Below are 22,088 nucleotides of genomic sequence, written 5' to 3' on the forward strand. Positions count from 1 at the left end.
TGATTGGAGAGGGACTGATCAAATTCTCTAGTGTTGTGAAACAATCCGATCAGGATTGTTTTGTAGTTTGAACATTATTCACAACAAATTGTGTTCTGGATGAAAACTGTAACCACGTCTTACTTTGTGCTGGCTACATCTAGGTAAAAACATTTAAAAAAAATTACAGTTTCATTGGAACAAGCCCAGAATGGAAACTGACGTTTTTATAATTATGCTTTTAGGGTTAGAGTTTTTATGGTTGTATCCCGCAAGCATAGTTAGATTGTCGTAAAAGAAAATGACCAGAACGTTTTTGTACGTGTTTATTAATTTATGGCTTAAACTCTCTAAAAAGCAGATAAAGATTGATTGATGAGAATCTTCGTAATGAGAGGTTTAAAGGATGTGGAAATAATGCATACAGAGGTGTGAAATGCAGATTTGCATAAACATGTTAATAATGTGCATAATGCATGTTGGACAAGCCCAACATGAACCCAATTACAAAGCTTTAAAATCATCAAATAGAAACTGCAGATTTCCACTGTACTCGTTTATTTGTCTGTTTGTTGTTTTCACTGTGTCTAAATGACATATGATGAACTACTATTAGTCTTAAAGAGGACATTTTAAAGGTGACATTTGCCCATGATATCCCCTCCACAGGGACTTTCACTTGTACACACACACACATTAGTAGATGTTCTTGGAGGTGTGATCCATGATAGCCATCAGAGCCAGCCAAGTCTCCCTGGCAGTGGGGATGATCTGATTGGCTGGCAGGATGAAGCCGTAACGGCCGGTGTCCCTCAGCTCGAAGGTGTAGGAGTACTTGATGCCCTGGTTGTAGGTCCAATCAATGGTGCCACCACTAGCTTGGTCTAAAATTGAAACAGGTATTGCTCAGGGTATTTTCTATATTTCGGTTGGCAGGCATAATGGAGGTTGTCACAGTACAATGACAACCTAAGTACAACTTATCTTTCTCAACTGAACTACCATTGGTTTCCAATGGGTGTGGTTTATGTCAGTTAAAACCAGTATGTAGAATTTAAATAATTCGGACTTACAGATGGTGTTGATGATGCTGCCGTATCTGTAGCTAGTACCGTACAGGGAGGCCAGGTCAGTGATGGCTTTCTTAGCCAGATTGTGCTGTGGGAAGAGATTACCATGATCACGTACGAACATCTATTCATAGTCTTTCATATTGCTTAGGCATATTCTTAAATTTTAAGCAGTACGGGCAAAACTACAATAAACTGATGAGCCCAGAGAAAAGATTTACAATCAGTTTACCTAGATTGATCATAAGGGGAGAGTGATTCTTACCAGCTCGGTCTGGTCCTTGCATGGAGTCCTGGTGTAGCCGTAGGGGTACAAGAGCATCTGGGAGTAGGAATGGATGGAGACAAAGGCCTTGAAGTTACCGCGGGACTTCACAAAGTCCACAATGGACTTGACCTCAGACTCAGAGTGAGCTCTGGGTCCACGGTAGGTCTCTGAGCAAGGGTTGTTGCTGGCACCAGCTCCTACATGGGGATTTATACAGAGTCAGAGAAACTGCTAGAAAATGGATGCCACAATCTGTCTATATACACCTTTTGAACACTTGGTTCCTTAGACACTAATACTAATGGTATGGAGTGTCTCCATAATGTGCAAAAGGACAAAACATGTCACAAAATTAACCATAGTATGACTTAACCACCAAAATATGTTCAATTTATTCATTGTATTGTGTCCTCTGCATATTAAAGAGCAATTTGTGGCAAATCTGTGTGATTGTGCTGCCATTTTGGCCAGGGCTCTCTTGAATAAAGTCCATCCTGTAGCCCATTCTGTTCAAAGCCACTGTGTGTAAGTAACTTGGCACCATTTGGTGGCAGTATCGAGCATGACACTGGCAGTCAGTAAAATTCTAGTAATTTTAAAGCTATAGTGCGTAGTCACCCCCATGAGGAATTCTAAGTAACGACAACAAAACTGACAGCGCGTCCACGTGATACAAGCCTTTCGTGACCTTAATTAGCTTTGTAGCAACTCATTTGGCAATTTCTTGAATGTAATAGACGCTCATTAATATCAAAAAGTTGCGCACTAAAGCTTTAAATACAGGTTAAAAAAATTTAAATGATGAAAAATAATCTGTAAAGCAATCAATGACCATTTTAAAACTACACAAAAAACTCACTGATAATTACTTAAGACGGTAGGTTTGGAGTTTAAAAGCTTTGAGAATTACATGTAGTGCCTTGGTACAGTTTAAGACGTTACCTCCAAAACCAGCATCCCAGTTCCTGTTGGGATCGACTCCCACACAGCTAGAGCCGGAGTTGGGCTTCCTGGTCTTACGCCACATACGGTTCTGGAAACATCAGAGTAGCTCATCATACTTTGTCACTTTTATATTTGGGGTTCATACCTTCATTTCTGTTTATGTAGCTTTTATTTATTTATTTATTCACAATACCACTTGAAACATTACAATAATACAGCTGGGGGAGTACAAGATTAATTGGGTAGAGTGAATGGGTCCCCCAAAGAAGCTAGAAAAGCTTATAGGTGGGGGCCCATGATTCAATAAAAAGTAGTGGTACAAACTATAGAATACACAATTACCACAAATGATGATGACTAGTTGCACAGACAACACTCATACTGGCGCGCACATGGCTGCGAGATTTTCCTGATATAAGTGGTTTGATTCTCGTTTGGTAGGTATGCTGGGGGCTGGAGATAGGAACAAGACTACTCAATCTAGAGTTCAGCCTGTTGACGATTTGGAACATAAGGCAGGCATTATGGTATTCATTTAGCTCAGTCAGTCTTAGTAACTCAAAACGGTGGAATAGAGGTTTGGTGGGGGAATTTATCTCTGACCAGGACAGAGCCCGTAAGACTTTCTTTTGCAAAGATATACGTTTTTTAAGATGGCTGGTGAAAGTGTTACACCATATCACATTGCAATAGTTAAGGTGCGGTTCAAAAAGAGTTTTATACAATGTGAGAAGGGCAGACAGAGGAAGAAAATGTCTGATCTTATAAAACAAGCCAACATACTTGGACAATTTATTTACAAGATAGTCAATATGACATTTAAAGCTGAGAGAGTCGTCAATGAGGACCCCCAGGAATTTAGTGGAATACACTCTTTTTATCTCCTGCCCATTTATTTTAATCAGGCAGTGATCAGTCTTTTTAAATTTTTTACATGATTTAAATAAAATGTTATTAGTTTTGCTCAAATTTAATGACAGTTTATTACATTTAAACCAGGAGTCCACTTTAGTTAATTCTGAGTTTACTATATCTTGTAGAATAAGTGGGTTCCTGTGTGATGTAAACAAATTTGTGTCATCTGCAAAAATAATTTTATGAAATATTTTAGAGGAATTTATGAAATCATTTATATATAAAATGAATAAGAGTGGCCCTAAAATAGAACCCTGGGGGACCCCAAAGGTCATAGGCTGACAAGTAGAGTTATGGTCATTGACATGGACATACTGTTCCCTCTCGTATAAATAACTTCTGAACCATTTAATTGTTAGACCTCTGATACCATAGTGATGCAATTTGTACAGTAAAATATCAAAGTCAATGGTATCAAAGGCTTTTGATAGGTCCAAGAAAATACCAACACCACATTTTCCCTCTTCAATGCAGTCATGTATTTGTTCTATTAAATCGAGTATTGCCATAGAGGTTGTACTCTTTTTTTCTGAAACCGAATTGAGAGGGGACAAAAATATCCAGTTTTTCAAGATAGCCACTGAGTCTGGTGTATACCACGTTCTCCATTACTTTGGAGAAGGTGGGTAGAATTGATATGGGCCGGTAATTGCTCAAATCATTTCTGTCACCCGATTTAAAAATTTGAATTATTTTAGCAATTTTTGTCATTTTTGGTACAGTGCCAGTAAGTAAAGAAAGGTTGATGCAGTGAGGCAGTGGCTCTACAATGACATTTGCAATGGCTTTCATAATCTTATTACATATTCCATCTACACCTGCGGTGTATGAGCTCCTCAAGTCCAAAATGATCTTCAGGAGCTCGGTACTATCTGTTGGTATCATAAAAAATGAGTTAATGTAGCTACCAGAGAGAAAATGCTTAAAGTTAACACCCTGGGGTTGATTTATCTTCTTAGCCAAATTTACACCTATTGAAGCAAAATGATTTTTAAAACTCTGTACAAGATCAGCTTTAGCATTAACAAAGTCAGGCAGGGTAGTAGGTCTCCTGTTGAGGACTTCATTTAACACATTCCATGACCCCCTGCTATCCCCCTGTGAAGCTTGTAAAAGTTCAGTGTAATGGCATCTTTTGCTCTTTCTTATGATCTGCCTTAGTTTATTTTTATAAGAAATATATTTCTCTTTATTTAAGCTAGAAGGATTTTTTATGTAGGATTTATAAAGCTTACTTTTATATTTAATAGACTTTAAAATTCCCTTTGTAATCCAAGGGATCTGGATGGTAGTGCTGCATCTGACAGTCTTCTCAGGGATTGTATCCATGATGGATTCTTGGATGATCTTTATCAGGCTGTCATATGCTGTATCAGGAGTCACACTGTCATAGACAGAGTCCCACGACTTGGCCTGTAAATTAACAATTAAGTACTGTAAAGTTCTGTCGTTGGTGATTTTAGATTTAATTTTTGAGAGTGGAGGAGAGAACGATTTGCCAGAGCCAAGAAATATTACAATAGGAAAATGGTCTGTGATGTCAGACTGCACGACTCCCGTCACCAGCTTGGTATTTTGAATATTAGTAATGATATTGTCAATAATCGTTTTGGATGTCGGTGTAACTCTAGTAAATCTATTAATGGTAGGGAAGAAAGAGGAGGAATGCAATGTGTTCATAAAGTCATGTTTTACCCCATCTTCCTTTGAGATATCAATGTTAAAATCACCAAGGAGTATACACTCTTTTTTTTGCTTATTCAGTTTATGAAATAGATCTTCCAGTTTACAGTAAAAAGTGTCAAGAGCAGAGTCTGGTGGGCGATAGAGTACACCGACAATAAATATTTTGTCATTATTGTTAATCTCAATAAATAAGGACTCACAATGGTCATCCTCTAGATAAAGATCACAAGGTTTTACTTGGAGACTGTTCTTAACATAGAGGCAGACCCCTCCACCTGTTCTAATAGGTCTATTCTTAATGTGTAGTTTATACCCATCGAAGTTAAGTAAATCTGCATATGAAAAATCATTGAGCCAGGTTTCACTACACCCAATAACATCAAAATGACAACTTGAATTAGAGAGTAAAGAAGCTAAATCAGAATGATGTTTGTTTAGGCTTCTAATATTTAAATGTAACAATGAATAATTATATTTATCATTTAATGGTTTTAAGTTATCAAGGTCAAGAACATTGCAAATAATATTCCCACCCATATCAATGCAGTGTTGAGAATCTCCAACTATATTGAAATCATAATATAAACAGTACAAATTAATGGATTTATTTATCTTTGATTTCTTTGATTGAGACGGACACAAATATCCTTTCATCTTGTGCTAATTTGTACCACCCATTCTTGGGTTTATCTATCTGTACTCAGCTGTTAGAGTTGAACTTGAAAGGTTCTAGTTTCATCTATACAACTCATAAAACTTACCTTATGTCTAAAAAATCTCACTGCATATATTAGTTTTGTAGAAGAAGACAGAATTTGTATTCATGTCTCCAAAATGGAATAGGAAACATATGCTGTGCTCAAATTCACATATTAATAAGACAACTCACTAATTGCCAGAGTCATGACAACTTTTGGAACTTAAACAGGGTTGTAAAACCCTGAAGAAGCTTTTAAAAAATCCCATGAATTAATTAACATTGTCAATCCAAAACCTGAATGTGGCGGGGAATGATTATAAAATGAGTCAGCGAAACGAATTCTAGAGAGACTCACGCTGTTGTGAGTGTAGTAGTAGCCATCGGGGTTGGTCACAATCTCCAGGAAGATGTCCATCTTGTTGAGGATTGCGGTGATAGCGGGGTCACGTCCATAATCAGTCACAATCTATTCACAGAAATGTCAAGAACACAATATTTAGTGCAGAAGGTTAGTAGTTCAAAGCTGCAGAGTCAGTGAAGAAAAAATAAAAATCAATGTGACAATGTAACAATTAACAAAGCACCTTTTTGGCGAACCAGGTGCCACTGGCCTGAGTGACCCACTCTCTGGAATGGATTCCAGTGTCGAGCCAGATGGCGGGACGGTTGGTTCCACCGGTGCTGAACTGAAAGTAAAGGAGCAGTCAAACAAAGATTAATAGAACAGTGAGGAAACACATGTCAAATTGTGTGTTTCCTAATACTTTTTATGATCATAGAAGGGATTATTTTTTTTTACATCCCATGATGACCAGCGTTAAGATATCTCTTCTTTTCGTCAAGAAATTGCTTGACTTCTCTACAATCCTTTATGAAGAACAATAGTTTGAGTTATTCGTGGTCTTTCATTTCTTTTGTAAGAGCAAGTGTCATTTTTCAATTCATTTTGTAAGACTTTGCTGAACTCCAGCCTGTTTTATTTACCTTGAGCACGTTCAGGGGGCGACCCTCGTAGCTCTGACCGATCACAATCTTGCTGACCAGGTTGGGATTCTCAGCCACCAGCATGTCCTGGAAACTGTAGATCTAAACCAGAGACAAAATTATGGTCTTTAGCGTTAGGGTTATGACATAATTCAATTATGTACAGTACTGTCTGTTCTTAAGTGAGTTTAAATATGTTGTTGAAGTGCTATATTTTGGGTTGCAACATAATAATCTAGTTAGAAGTTAAGTGCTATACTGTCTGGTCTGTCTATCTGGTCCTTATAAAACTGGAGTGAGAGCTGTGTCTGTATTGTTTGCAATGACGTCCAACACGTTTTCAGTGGATGTCCCGCTCCGCCAGTGTTTATCCTCTCCAGTTTGGGGACACTTGCTTCTCTATTCTTTGCAGATGATGTGTTTCTGTTGGCTTCATGGGACCGGCAACTTCAGCATGCACTGTGATGGTTTGCAGTCGAATGTGAAGTGGTTCTCTGCTGGAAAGCGGTGGATTGCTCCCCAGTTAGTTGATGCCCCAAGTAAAGGAATTAAAGTATCTCGGGATCTTGTTCACGGGTGAGGGGAAAATGGAGGCCTCCTTTGGAAGTTTACTTTAACTGCTAGGGGACCCCTCGGTATAGAGCCAGAACATGCTGGAGAGATTATATACCTCATCTGGCTTGGGAACGATTTGGGAAGAAATTTAGCTTAATTTACATGCTGCTAAATTGATGGATTGATGGATGGACTTTTGAATGTATTTGTTCCCAAAAATGTCCTGAGTGTACTAGTCACTTTTGATTATTATTATAATTATATTAGTTGCAGGGATGTTGCCACACTTGACTTAACAATAAACAAAGTAAAGGACTTTGTGGTCCTTCTAGTGAAATGTGGCCTTGAAAAGGTCTTCATTTTTTTCTCCAATTAAATATATTATATATATATATTAAATATAATAAAAACATCAGAGTAGTACGACTGTAGTTGTTATAATCAGACACAATAGCAAACAACTATTATTATCCAATGCTACAAATACTATTCTGATTGCTTCTTGTTTTTGCATGAGAATCAATGATTTAGTAAAAACTATTTAATAAAAGTTGTCTGTGGTATTGATGTTTTTTTTCTGGATATCAGAGTGAGTGTGTGTACTAACCTCGCTGATGGTGTGGTACCTGGAGAAGTCAAAGCTGTCAGTGTTTCTGGGCTCAGCGATACGAGCAGCAGACTCCATCTCCTGCTGTTCCTCATTGAGCATCACCTGCGGAACAATAACATTGTTCATATCTGAGTCAGAGGTCAACAGAATCTACTTCAAACTTCTGAAAAACCCAATGCCAAGTGCAGTAGATTCAGTTTTGTTCCTGTTCCTAAGCCTTAGACTTGAGAGTCCAAGCTGATGGCAGGTCTCGTACCTGAAGGTCTTCGATCATGATGGAGTACTCGATGTCCTGACTTTCCAGGTGAATTTTGACGGACTGCAGGCTGTGGAATGGAACTCTGACATCCACAGGAGTAGACACATCAGTTACTCCCCTCCAGAAGTCCAGCTGAAAGAAAATCATACATTTTCATTTAGGAACCAAGTCCTTGGAACAAAGAGATTTGTTACAAAAAAAGAGATACAGTGAAGATAATAAAGAAAAGGCACATTTTGAAGCTTAGCTCTTTCATTTTTTACTTTCTGTTTTTATATTAGAATTTATTTAGATGTATTGTGAGCGGATGATAAATGACCTCAAACTCGACCATGTCCTCCAGGTTCTTGATAAGAGACAGCTGGGTTTCATCCTTTGCAACAATGCGAAGCACCTGATGCCTGCAAAAAGAGAACCACACCGTTTGACTCAACTCAAGATCGCAAACGAAGAGAGAAGTTGGCACACATGAGGTGAAGTAAGATTTCCCAAGGTTGACACTCAAAATGTGCAACAGGCAGGCCCATTGTTTCCTGTGCTGGCCTCACAAACGTCTTCAGAAAAAATAAAAGCCATTGCATTTATTGTGAAAGTGGAGTTATTACTTAGGTTATCGGACCAGATGTATATTGGCAGGCATCAACTGGATGTCTTTAGTTTAAAAAGTGTTATAATTGGCACTACATAGGGATTCATAATTATTTCACATTTCTGCACACACACACACACACACACACACACACACACACACCCACCCTACACAGCAGTGAGAGGCTCTGGAAGACCCACTTACCCCTCAAACATCTCCTTGCCGAGAACGGCCACAACCAGCGCGGTGAATGCGATCAGCCCCCTCATCGTGACCAACAGTGTGAACCTGGCAGGGCTGAACACAGGCTTTTATGGCTGAGTGTGCCAGGTGACGTGTTCAAACCACAACCTTGCTTAAGGTGAAGGAGGTGTGGTGTCAGTGGCTGGTCCCTTTCCCACACCAGCCTGGAGATAGCAGACCATAAGTTGCACCATGCATGTTTTTGACTTATCCGAAGTTGTGTTGTGTTAAGTTTTAAAAAAAAAAAAAAAGGGGGGCAAGGTTGTTTAAGGTCTGTTGGGTTTGGTTTATAGTTCTGTCTGTAGAATCTGGTATGGCTCCTTATTAACTTTAATTATTTTAGGATGAGTTGTTTAAAAAATGTTAGTCGGCTTCTTGACGAATAACACACCTGTCAAGATGTGACAGTTCACAGAGGACGTTGCAAACCACAACTCAAAATGTATTCAGTTTATGATGATATAAAACATAGAAAAGCAGCAAAACCTCACATTTAAAAATGTGGAACCAGAGAACATTTTGTACATTTTATATACATAGTAGTTGGCTATTATTTTTTATTCAATAAATTATCCCTTTATCAAGTAACTTTTGCTTCACAAGTTAACATGTAAGATTTATTTCATAAAAGCTTTCTTTATAGCACCGAAAAGGGTGCGCATTGTTTGTGACGATAAAAAAACACGTTTTTCTGGCTGTAATTTTTGCTTTTAATCACTGTTATATATATATAGAATAGTATATAGAACTCTTTATTTCAATAAATGTGTCTCCTTTTGTTGTCAGAATTTAAGAGCTTTTACTATCATTATACCCAATGTGGTATGGTTCTATTGATACTTGGTTTGTTTCATGCCATATCCGACCTTCATAGTATGTCTTTATCACACACCACTATATTTGGTCACTGTGTGCTCACTTTTCCATTTTGCTATTGTGTGAATAACCGGTTTACAAGAAAATGGGAACAATTAGGCCTAACAATGCCTAATGTGTAGAAACCATACAGTGAATCAACAAGTCTCCGTCTGTGCTGTTCTTCATTCTGTTTACAGCTCAAACTGGAATCTCACAGCTTAATAGGAAGCTGCGGCTGTCCACAGTGTGTTTCAGCTTCCTCTTCTTTGGGGCCAAGGTTATGATCGTTTTGAATTTTTCAATTAGCTTTTATTTTTTTTAACTTTTGGATTTCATTCAGTTTTTTCCGTTTTAGTTTTAGTTTTTAGTTTCACAGTAGTTTTAGTTTAGTGTTTTTGTTACTGATAGGTATAATGTATCAGGAGATAATGCTACAGTGCAAATTGCATGGTTGGAGAATGGCCATGATGTTTAATATTTTAATCTTTGCTCTACTTTGTCAGATGTCATGCCCGTAGACAAGGGGGTGGGGTCGGGTGGGGGGTTGGGTGGTTCAAAAGACCCTCCCCTTCACTGCTAAAGGGCCACAATTTAAGTCCGTTTTTTTTTTGTCTGTGAACTAGTTTTTGTTGTTGTAATAAACAAGTGTCTTTTTAAATAATGACAGACATTAATTTCAAAATCACCCTCAAATGGAAATGATCTAAACCAAGCCGAAGCCCTAATCGTGTTAAAAGCAGTTAGGACTGGAAAAGGCGGTACGTGATCTTGGTGAGCAATTTGACAACACTGTAGTAAATATTTTTTATCGTGCATCGAAAAGCGTGCTCGTTAAGATACCAGCAGGCAAGCTAAATCCAGCACAAATTAGTGCATAAAAAGTCACCAAAATGAAGTATTTGAAACCAGCTGTTTGGATACATGTTCTGTGAACTCCACATGTTAGCAGTAAAAGACTTTCAGACATGAGATAACTTAAAATATCAGAGTGCAAAAAATGCTCATCTGGTCCTTTCGCACGGTTTCATTTCAAAATGAGACATCCACCAAAAAAATGTGACATCAGCACGAACAAACCGAAAACCTGCATCAAAGTAACACTTGCCACTAACATTAATAGCCAGCTTTTGCCCTTCTAATTCTAAAGTTATCACATTTTAGTGGGAATAGTCATCAAGAATGTTAAACATTGAGCAATGGACATCAGATAACATTTTTAAATGACACTAAAATCCAATTCTTTCCTCATATGAATATCTTTAATGTCCTTATCACAAAATATTGATCACACATCCGAGCATGTACTAATTTAAAGCCAGTTCCCATGATAGTAAAGTAAAAGATCGCTGACATTATTAACTAATTTGACTTCTCTCTACTGTCTCAGACTGCTGGTTTGTGTTGTGCAACCCAGCTGATAAGAGGAGGAAAAGTAAAGAGACAGAAATGGAGACAGAGTCAGGTGTGGAAAACACCTGCTGGAGGGTTTCTCAGAGACTTACAGTAAAGCAAAGAGTGTGTCCGTCTACATGTCTACATGTGTCCTGCTGAAGTGTTCTTGAGCAAGACACTGAGCTCCTACCTGCTCGGTTTAGGCATCGCTGAAGGAATCAGCTAAATGCGTTTAACACAGGCATGTCTGAAGTCTGTTTTCGTCACAATGAAACAGCATTTTGAGAACATATAACTTCCTTATAAATGTGGTGAAACGTGTCTTCATTAACTTTTAAAAAATCATTTGTTTTCATGAAACATGATATTAGTAAAAAGACATTCAAAGTTAGTAGGCTCAACATTAGGAGAGACACACTCAGAGACCAGATTTATATCAAGATAAGTAGCAACACCTCCTCCTCTAGATGTTCTATCAGCTCTATATAAAACATAATTATCAATTCCCACCTCATCATTAGTGATACTGTTATGAAGCCATGATTCAGAAATAGTGATTATATTAGGTTTGTGTAAAGCAGCCCATACCCTAAGAAGATCAATTTTAGAAGCAAGACTCCTAATATTGAGATGAATGACTTTTAGTCCTTTAATTGAATCAATAACTCACAAATAAGTAGTAGGCATATAACATATAGTAGGGTGTAAGGAGCAGGTGGCGATAAAAACAGCGATAACACATTTTGACAAACAAAAACAGAAACAAATATAAAACAAAACAAACTTAACGAACAAAACAAAAAATCCATAATCGAGCAATAACTATAAAGAATAAATGACTGAAAGAGTCTCAAAACCCGCATAAATAAAAATATTTTCTAAATAGCAATATTTACTTTATTTTAGTCATTTATCAGTCTAGTAGTATCACAAAAAATACATCATATAAATTAATAACTAAACAAAATATAATTACTACATGAGACAAAGACTAACTATATTCTGGGATGCCACGCTAAAGACTCACATTAGCTACTCATAAGCAAAACATAAGGACAGACCAGATCAGGTCACAGACAATCAACCAGCCATCCCCAGGGACTAAACAGCATAAAGCATAATGTAAAGTAAAAAATCAAAACAAAACTACTGCTGTCCAAACAATATCAATAAAGAACCAAGCATTCAAAAAAAGCAATATGGCCTATCGATACAGTTGAGTAGCAAATTTAAATAAGACAGCAAAACCCAAAACTGCAGCGCATAAGGAAAAACACAGTGAATTCTAATTAGCAGGAAGGAGTGATGTTGCATAGTCTCTGGCTTCATCAGCTGAGGAAAACATTTTCCTACCTCCCTCCTTCGCATTGATGGAAAGTCTTGCAGGAAACAACAGCGCAGGCTTTAGTCCAAGTTTATAAAGGTCTGTAATAACTTCACGATACTTTGACCGCTGTTCCATTACTTCAGGAGTGTAATCATCATAGATAGCGATGGATGTACCACAGTACTGAAGTCTTCCCCTTCTAGCTCTGGCTTCACGTATGATAGTCACTTTCTGGTGGTACCTTAGCAGGCGTTTGATAACTGGCCGAGGCCGCTGACCTGGGCTCGGTTTAGCAGTGAAAACACGATGAGCAATATCACAATCCGGCAAAGAACCCAGAACACCCTCACCGAACACTTCCATCAGAAGCCCCGAGAAGAAGGCAGTAGGCTGTACGCCCTCGATTGATTCACGTAGGCCAAGTAGCCTAATATTGTTGCGGCGGCTACGTGATTCCAGATCAGCCACTTTAGCCAGCAATTTAGCGTTGTTTGCCGACAATGAGCCACAGGATGTTTCCAAAACCAAAATACGCTCATCTTGTAGATTGCCATTGTTCTCAAGTGCTGAAATTTTCTGAGCATGATCAGACAAAGTTTCTTGCATGCAATCAAGTTTAGTTTCGAGCGAGGAGAAGGAGGCTTTGAAATCCGCAGCAATTGATTGCCTGAGCTCATCCAGGAGGCTAGAAAGAGTCGCTAAATTAAGCTCACTGATACTTTCATCAGAAGCAGCCAATCCTACATTTTGATCCTTCCAATTAAGTCTAGTTCCTTTAGCAGCCATAGTGAAATCAGCTAGTCATGTGGTCCAGGAATTAATTAAGTCCGCAGGAATTTCAGTGTTAGATGCTCAAAATGTTCTGGGCGAGGACCACCAGACCCCCGGTTATTGTGCCCCCTAATGTTTAAACAAAACATACGCCCTTGTTGGACGTGTCTGACATGCACCCAATTCAAAAGCTTTGAAATAATAAAGAAATACAAACTGCAGTTTTCCAGTGTGCTCGTTTATTTTTCTGTTTATGGTTTTCACCACGTCCAAAGAGTAATCAGGTATGATAGTGATGATGATGTGATATTAGTCTTAAAGATGACACGTTAACGATGACATTTGCCGACAATATCCTCTCCACAGAGACTTCCACTTGTACACACACACACACACATACACATTAGTAGATGTTCTTGGAGGTGTGATCCATGATAGCCATCAGAGCCAGCCAAGTCTCCTTGGCATTGGGGATGATCTGATCGGCCGGCAGGATGAAGCCGTAACGGCCGGTGTCCCTCAGCTCGAAGGTGTAGGAGTACTTGATTCCCTGGTCGTAGGTCCAGTCAATGGTGTTACCACTGGCTTGGTCTAAAATTGAAACAGGTATTGCTTAAGGTATTTTTTTCATTGTTATGTTAAACACAGGCTTTCTGGTGTCAGGCATAAAGTAGTTTGTCTGCTATGGTTGCGATTGTGAACATCTGATTTATTTGTCTCAACTGAACTACCATTGGTTTCCAATGGGCGTGGTTTATGTCACAGTTAAAACCAGTATGTAGAATTTAAATAATTTGGACTTACAGATGGTGTTGATGATGCTGCCGTATGTGTAGCTAGTACCGTACAGGGAGGCCAGGTCAGTGATGGCCTTCTTAGCCAGATTGTGCTGTGGGAGGAGATTACCATGATCACGTACGAACACCTATTCATAGTTTCTCATATTGCTTTGGCAAATTCTTACATTTCTAGCATTACAGAAACAACAAACTGATGAGCCCAAAAAAATATCTACAACCAGTTTTACCAGTTTGAAAACAAAAAATGCTTTGGGTAAAGAAGTCATAAAAGGCAAGGAGTATGATTTTTACCAGTTCGGTCTGGTCCTTGCATGGAGTCTTGGTGTAGCCGTAGGGGTACATGAGCATCTGGGAGTAGGAATGGATGGAGACAAAGGCCTTGAAGTTACTGTGGGACTTCACAAAGTCCACAATGGACTTGACCTCAGACTCAGAGTGAACGCTGGGTCCACGGTAGGTCTCTGAGCAGGGGTTGTCGCTGGCACCAGGTGCTACATGGGGATGACTTACAAAGTCAGAGAAACTGCAAGAAAATGGATGCCACCATCTGTCTCTAGACAACTGCTGAACACTTGGTTCCTTACTAACACTAATGTTAGCGTCTCCATAATGTGCAAAGTAGCAAAACATGTCAAGCAGTGACCATAGTATCACTGAACAATCAAAACATTTGTTTAATTAATTTAATGTAATTTGTATTGTGTCATCTGTATATTGTAGAGCAATTTGTGGCAAATTTGTGTAATTCTGCCTCCATGTTGGTCAGGGCTCTCTTGAATAAAGTCCATCCTGTAGCCCATCCTGTTCAAAGCCACTGTGTGTAGGTAATTTGGCACCATCTGGTGGTTGTATTGAGCATGACACCAGCATTTTTTTAAAAGATAAGTAATAATCTGTTACAAAATCGTTGACAATTTTAAAACAAAACAACACGACAAAAACTTCACTGATAAATACATTTTGACGGTAATGTTTTGAGGATGACATGGTGGTGCCTTGGTACATTTTAACTACAAGTGCAAGTCGTTACCTCCAAAACCAGCATCCCAGTTCCTGTTTGGATCGACTCCCACACAGCTAGAGCCGGAGTTGGGCTTCCTGGTCTTACGCCACATACGGTTCTGGAAACATCAGAATAGCTAATTGTCATTTGTCACTTTTAAATTTGAGTTTGATAATGTGGCAGACAAATATTATAAAATCAGTCTGTAACATTTTTTTATAGCTTTAAGAGGCTCACGCTGTTGTGAGTGTAGTAGTAGCCATCGGGGTTGGTCACCATCTCCAGGAAGATGTCCATCTTGTTGAGGATTGCGGTGATAGCGGGGTCACGTCCATAATCAGTCACAATCTATCCACAGAAATGTCAAGAGCACAATATGTACTACAGAAGGTTAGTAGTTACAGTAGAAGCTGCAGAGACAGTGAAGAAAAACCCAAAACAATGTGACAGTTATTAAAGCACCTTTTTGGCGAACCAGGTGCCACTGGCCTGAGTGACCCACTCTCTGGAATGGATGCCAGTGTCAATCCAGATGGCGGGACGGTTGGTTCCACCGGTGCTGAACTGAAAGTAAAGGAGCAGTCAAACAAAGATTAATAGAATAATGAGTAGACATACTTCAAATTCTTTGTTTTCTAATATTTTTTTATGATCATAGGTTATTTCACATTGCATGAAGTCCATCATGAAGTAATCTCTTCATTTTCTTAAGAAAGTGCTTGTACTTATCTACAATCCATTATGAAGAACAATTGTGTGTTTCATTTGTGGTCATTAATTAATTTATTTATTAAGAGCAGGTGCCATTTTTTTATTCTCTTTGTCAGACTTAATTTGTATTATTTACCTTGAGCACATTCAGGGGGCGACCCTCGTAGCTCTGACCGATCACAATCTTGCTGACCAGGTTGGGATTCTCAGCCACCAGCATGTCCTGGAAACTGTAGATCTAAACCAGAGACAAAATGATGGTCTCTAGTGTTAGGGTTATGACATAATTCTGTACAGCACTGTTTGGTTTTAAGTAGGGCTGCAGCTATCGATTATTTTGGTAACATCGATTAAACGTAGCTTCGAGGCAAATCATTGGATCAAGTGTTTATGAAGTGCTATATTTTGGGTTGCAACATAATAATCTAGTTGGAAGTCATGTGCTCCACTGTTTTGATCTGTTTTTATATAACTGGAATGAGAGCCACACTTGACTTAACAATAAACAAAGTGTGGTGTCTTCATTTTTTTCAATTATTAAACATAATGAAAACATCCATAGAGTATGATTGTAATTGTTAAAATCAGACCAGATACTGTAGCAAACTGTTATTATTATCTTATACTACAAATACCATCCTGATAACTTTTTATTTTTATAAATGTGAACCAAGGATTTAGTAAAAACTATTTAATAAAAGTTGTCTGTGGTATTGATGTTTTTTTCTAGATATCAGAGTGAGTGTGTGTACTAACCTCGCTGATGGTGTGGTACCTGGAGAAGTCGAAGCTGTCAGTGTTTCTGGGCTCAGCGGTACGAGCAGCAGACTCCATCTCCTGCTGTTCCTCATCGAGCATCACCTGCGGAACAATAACATTGTTCATATCTGAGTCAGACCTCAACACATTTTTTCACATTTAGCTTTGGCCCAGAATCTGCTTCAAACTTCTGGAAAAACCCAATGCCAAGTGAAGTAGATTAGTTTTGTTCCTGTTCCTAAGCCTTAGACTTGAGAGTCCAAGCTGATGGCAGGTCTCGTACCTGAAGGTCTTCGATCATGATGGAGTACTCGATGTCCCGACTCTCCAGGTGAATTTTGACGGACTGCAGGCTGTGGAATGGAACTCTGACATCCACAGGAGTGGACACATCAGTTACTCCCCTCCAGAAGTCCAGCTGAAAGAAAATCATACATTTTCATTTAGGAACCAAGTCCTTGGAACAAAGAGATTTGTTACAAAAAAAGAGATACAGTGAAGATAATAAAGAAAAGGCACATTTGGAAGCTTAGCTCTTTCACTTTTTACTTTCTGTTTTTATATTAGAATTTATTTAGATGTATTGTGAGCGGATGATAAATGACCTCAAACTCGACCATGTCCTCCAGGTTCTTGATAAGAGACAGCTGGGTTTCATCCTTTGCAACAATGCGAAGCACCTGATGCCTGCAAAAAGAGAACCATACCGTGACTCAACTCAAGATCGCAAACGAAGAGAGATGGCACACATGAGGTGAAGTAAGATTTCCCAAGGTTGACACTCAAAATGTGCAACAGGCAGGCCCATTGTTTCCTGTGCGGACCAGATGTATATTGGCAGGCATCAACTGGATGTCTTTAGTTTAAAAAGTGTTATAATTGGCACTACATAGGGATTCATAATTATTTCACATTTCTGCACACACACACACACACACACACACACACACACACATACATATGTATGTATGTATATATGTATATATATATGGACCATATATGAGCTCATATATATATATATATATATATATATATATATATATATATATATATATATATATATATATATATATATATATATATATATATATATATATATATATGAGCTCAGCGCAAATTCATTCAGGAAGACTTCTAAAACATAATCACTTTCTCTCTCCTCTAAACGAATCAGCCGTAGAGGTGTTCACTTTTCTTTTAACCAATCAGAAGTGGCCACAAAAATCACGAGCCAATCACTGCATGACATTCCTGTTTTAAACCCGTCTCTCTCTGCTGCTCAGTTGTCATTTCAGGATAAGAGCTCAACCCTCCTCCTCCCCTGCTCCTCCGGTCTTCATCCCTCACGGCTCCTGGGTCCTCGTCCAGCAGGCCTCTACCGGCGGCTTTTCGGTGTTGGTCTTCGGGCTCCTCGCGCCGCCATCGGTGTCTAGACTCCATTGGGGGGATTATTTTTCGGCTTCTACCCCTTTTTTAAAGTTTTTAGATTTTTAAAATAGCGGTGGAGTCTAATCTCCAAAGACTGTCCTTTACAATTCATGCATATGTACAATAAGTCTTTGCATATCTGCAACAAAGTCTCTCCTGATTGAAATATATATACGGATCACTGACACCCTACACAGCAGTGAGAAGCTCTGGAAGGCCCACTTACCCCTCAAAGGTCTCCTTGCCGAGAACGGCCACAACCAGCGCGGTTAGTGCGATCAGCCCCCTCATCATGACCAGTGTGAACCTGGCGGGGCTGAACACAGGCTTTTATGGCTGAGTGTGCCAGGTCACCTGTCCAAACCACAACCTTGCTTAAGGTGAAGGAGGTGTGGTGTCAGTGGCTGGTCCCTTTCCCACACCAGCCTGGAGATAGCAGACCAAAAGTTGCACCATGCATGTTAATGGCGTATCCGAAGTTGTGTTAAACTTACAAATAAAAGGAGAGGTTGTCTGTTGGGTTTGGTTTTGGTTCTGTCTGTAGGATCCAAAATGTTCCCTAACTATGGCCCGTGCACGAAGTGCCAGGGACAGTGTGAGGAACCTAATGAATCACATTTTTAAGGGTCTTGGAATGCTTGAACACTCACAAAAATTGGCACACATGTCAATCTGGCAAAATTTGCAAAGTTCTGCAGTGATTTGGTTGGGACGTGGCCAGCTTCCTCCATACTGCCCCCAAAGGCACGCCATGGTTCATTTAAAGTTCCTTTGTTGATGAAATTTGGTGGGAGCATTGTTGTTTTGTTGTTTTCGAGACTATACAGTGATTTGGTCCATGTGTGTTTATCCCCTTCATAGTACGCTATAATGCGTGGAAGGCCTTAATTTGGACGTAGTTGCTCCGATATTCACAACATTTGGTATACACATTGCTCTCATCGTTTTGCACATATGTCCTATTTACCTTTATTGGCCCCGCCTAACCGAAAGTCAGCCATTTTAAATTGTATGCATTTTTCACGTATTTTATGTAAAAACTCCCCTTGGGTGGTTGATTGGATTTGTCTCATACTTGCTTGGTATACTCCTCCAAATAATGTGACTCTAAATTGCGGAGGAATATTCAATAGCTTGAACAATGATGTTCACTGCTTATTTTCGTTTTCGTTTTAGTTTACTATTTTAACCCTGGTTGGAGCAAGACTGCAATCAGCTTCAATGAGCTAAATTTAAACCAGCTGTTTGGATACATGTTCTGTGAACTCCACATGTTAGCAGTAAAACACTTTCAGATATGAGATAACTTAAAATGCCAGAGTGCAAAAAAATGCTCATCTGGTGCTTTAGCATGGTTTCATTTCAAAATGAGACATCCCCCAAAAAATGTGACATCAGCACGAACGAACCTACATAAAAGTAATGCTTGTTATCAACATTAATAGCCAGCTGTTGCCTTCTACATATAAAATTATACACTTTTAGTGGGAATAGTCATAGAGAATGTTTAAACATGCAGAATACAGCAATGGACATCAAATAACATTTCCAAAATTTTTAAATGACACTAAAATCCAAATATTTGCTCATATGGATACCTTCTTTTGTCCTTCACACACCTGAGCATGTACTCAATTAAAGGCAATTCACATGATAGTGAAGTAAAATACAGTATATATCTGACATTACTCACTAATTCGACTTCTCTCTACTGTCCCAGAATCTGGAGGTTTGTGTTGTGCAACACAGCTGATAAGAGGAGGAAAAGTAAAGAGACAGAAATGGAGACAGTGGGAAAACACCTGCTGGAGGGTTTCTCAGAGACTTACAGTAAAGCAAAGAGTGTGTCTGTCCACATCCATGTGTCCTGCTGAAGTGTTCTAGAGCAAGACACTGAGCTCCTCCCCTGTTTGGTTTAGGCATCGCTGAATGAATCAGCATTAAAATCCATTTAACATAGACTTTCGGTCTGTTTTGGTCACAATGAAACAGCGTTTTGAGAATATACAACTTCTCATTTCTGCAAAAACAAGCATTTAAGAAATATGTGTTGTGTAGGAGGGCAAGGACTATTAAGTAGTTAATAGATGTATATAAAAGCCGTGACATATTTTTGTTTCCCATAGAATGACTTCTATTTGCTGCTGTTTGGCTGAATGATATCTCTGCTGTTTTTTTTGTGATCCAGTTTTTATTTATATTTTAAACAAACAAGAAAGATGGTACAGTCCAGTTGGAGTATAGAAGACAAAAACAAACAAACAAAACAAAACAGAAAGAATATGCTAATGTATGGAAAAAAAGATGCAGACAACATACAATATCCAAAAAATAAAGAATACATATACACATAAGGAGGATAAAATACATGCTGATGTTGAAGTAATTCAGTCGGATGAACAATGGTGGTAAATATGCCCCAGCTTAAAGTGACCACAGTTATGCTTTAAAGCTGCAATCCATAACTTTTGCACATTAAAACTATGATAAAAATGATAGATAATGATAATTTGGCAGTGTTTAGACTGTGTTTTTGTTGTTGGTATGCAGTTCAAATTTAAACATGGACATATTATTTACTGGAGGAATGCACAGTTAGCACTGCCAATATAGATAAACACTATGGGTGCCAGTGTGTTGTATGGCCAACTCGTTATTATAATGCTAATTATTAGCATTATAATAATATTCAGTCTCACCCAACAGATAAAAAAACGTCCTGTTACATTAAATCAGATTACAGACAAAAACATCAATGCAAACATACACACAACATACACAAAGTGTAAAATGTTATTTCTATGTAGAACGGTGCAGATTAGTGCAGTTTATTTATTAGGTTTATTGCGCTAGGTAAACAAGATGATAAACCCTCCTGCCTTAATGGAGCCGGGGCATATAGAGACACTGATTTATCCTAAAAATTCATGTTGTCAACTTGTCTTTATCGTCATCACAATGTTACAGTTGTTCACTTTGTGAGTGATTGAAAAAGTCCTCACGACATATCTCAAAACACATGGCCAGTGTTCTCCAAAATCACCCATAGGAATGTTTAATTGATCTGTTCTAACGAAATGATAGGAGACATGATGTAAACCCCTGTAGTTAATGCTTTGTTAATCTATATCCTCAATGTTCCACTTCCGGGATTGCTCAGGTGCCACAAGAAATTCCGCCGGATGCATGTATTTTCCGTTTCCTTACGGTTTCTTTCCTTTGGAATTTTAAACTCCGGTGGATTTATGAAGTCTATGGTTAACTGCTCCTCAGATCTCTGCATGTTAAAATCAGACAGCTGACTATCTGTCCAATCTGAGTTTTCTTTTGCACAACTTTTTTACAGCGGCTCTGTGCAGAGCTTAGTGCCGCCCAGGACGATTGTGATCGGTTTAAAGAAATACCAATAAACCAGAGCACGTTTTTCTCCCATCCCTGGAATGCTGTGTGGACTAGCCAGACCCTCCTCCGCTCCGCAGCGTGTGGATGGTCTGGCAAAACGAGACTAATGCTTTGTACACCCAGAATTTCCAGATCTGGCCTAGTCTAGATCCAAGATGTGAGAACAAAATCTTATCAAAATTTCCAAGTCAGCACATGGAGACCATGGCAGTTGTTGTTTTGTGTTACATTACATTCCATTACATGTCATTTAGCTGACGCTTTTATCCAAAGCGGCTTCCAATTAAGTGCTTTCAACCTCCAGACAACAAGTAGTAAGTGCAAGTACATTAGCTTTAAATAAGCAAAACTACAAAGAGCCATATGAAAGTGCAGCTTTAAGAATATATATAATATATTTATTTTTTTGTTGGTGTTACCAACCTTTACCTTGTTATCATCCTCCACCAAACAGATAGCTCAAAATAATAATATCTTCATGTATTTCCTTTATTTAGTTTTTAATTTGTGGAAAAGACTTCCTAACTGCACAGACTGAAGGTCAAATGATGGAAATCCACAGTGTCTGCAGTCAGTACACACATACTGTTGCAGCCGCACTATTGTGGTTCAAGCTGATAAGGTGGGTTTATTTTTAGGCATCATATCTATTGTTGTTAAGTGTTGATTCCTCTGTCCGTTGTCAAAACCTATGTATTCTTGTCACATAAAGGTGACATGATGTCATTGAGTCAGATATCGGGCTGCAGGACACAGCATCGTACAGATTCGTTACAGATGAGGTTCTGTTAAGTTTTGGATACTGAAGAAGAAATGACGACATATCTGGCAAAA

General features: G+C 38.7%; 2 protein-coding genes across 3 annotated transcripts; both read right to left on the reverse strand.

The window, feature by feature from the left end:
- Nucleotides 1–520: 520 nt before the first annotated feature.
- On the reverse strand, nucleotides 521–11,266 carry LOC114559690 (carboxypeptidase A1). The gene is made up of 12 exons (XM_028584496.1): nucleotides 11,164–11,266; nucleotides 8,765–8,967; nucleotides 8,291–8,372; nucleotides 7,969–8,103; nucleotides 7,710–7,814; nucleotides 6,548–6,649; nucleotides 6,148–6,249; nucleotides 5,919–6,029; nucleotides 2,260–2,350; nucleotides 1,315–1,514; nucleotides 1,053–1,137; nucleotides 521–863 (listed from the first exon to the last, which is right to left on the reverse strand). The coding sequence occupies exons 2-12, from the start codon at nucleotides 8,827–8,829 to the stop codon at nucleotides 676–678; spliced, it is 1,266 nt and encodes a 421-aa protein (XP_028440297.1). The 5' UTR covers nucleotides 8,830–8,967; nucleotides 11,164–11,266; the 3' UTR covers nucleotides 521–675.
- On the reverse strand, nucleotides 521–19,728 carry LOC114559689 (carboxypeptidase A1). 2 transcript variants are annotated; one of them, XM_028584494.1, is made up of 13 exons: nucleotides 19,682–19,728; nucleotides 18,079–18,278; nucleotides 17,030–17,111; nucleotides 16,708–16,842; nucleotides 16,422–16,526; nucleotides 15,802–15,903; nucleotides 15,417–15,518; nucleotides 15,192–15,302; nucleotides 14,982–15,072; nucleotides 14,243–14,442; nucleotides 13,956–14,040; nucleotides 13,554–13,742; nucleotides 521–674 (listed from the first exon to the last, which is right to left on the reverse strand). In XM_028584494.1, exons 2-12 carry the CDS (start codon nucleotides 18,144–18,146, stop codon nucleotides 13,555–13,557), a joined length of 1,269 nt encoding a protein of 422 aa, XP_028440295.1. In that variant the 5' UTR covers nucleotides 18,147–18,278; nucleotides 19,682–19,728; the 3' UTR covers nucleotides 521–674; nucleotide 13,554. The 2 variants fall into 2 exon arrangements, with proteins under 2 accessions (XP_028440295.1, XP_028440296.1); XM_028584495.1 differs by lacking the exon at nucleotides 19,682–19,728 and adding an exon at nucleotides 19,546–19,586.
- Between the last annotated feature and the right edge of the window lie 2,360 nt (nucleotides 19,729–22,088).

Source organism: Perca flavescens, chromosome 8, assembly GCF_004354835.1.
Source record: "Perca flavescens isolate YP-PL-M2 chromosome 8, PFLA_1.0, whole genome shotgun sequence".
Classification (NCBI taxonomy): domain Eukaryota; kingdom Metazoa; phylum Chordata; class Actinopteri; order Perciformes; family Percidae; genus Perca; species Perca flavescens.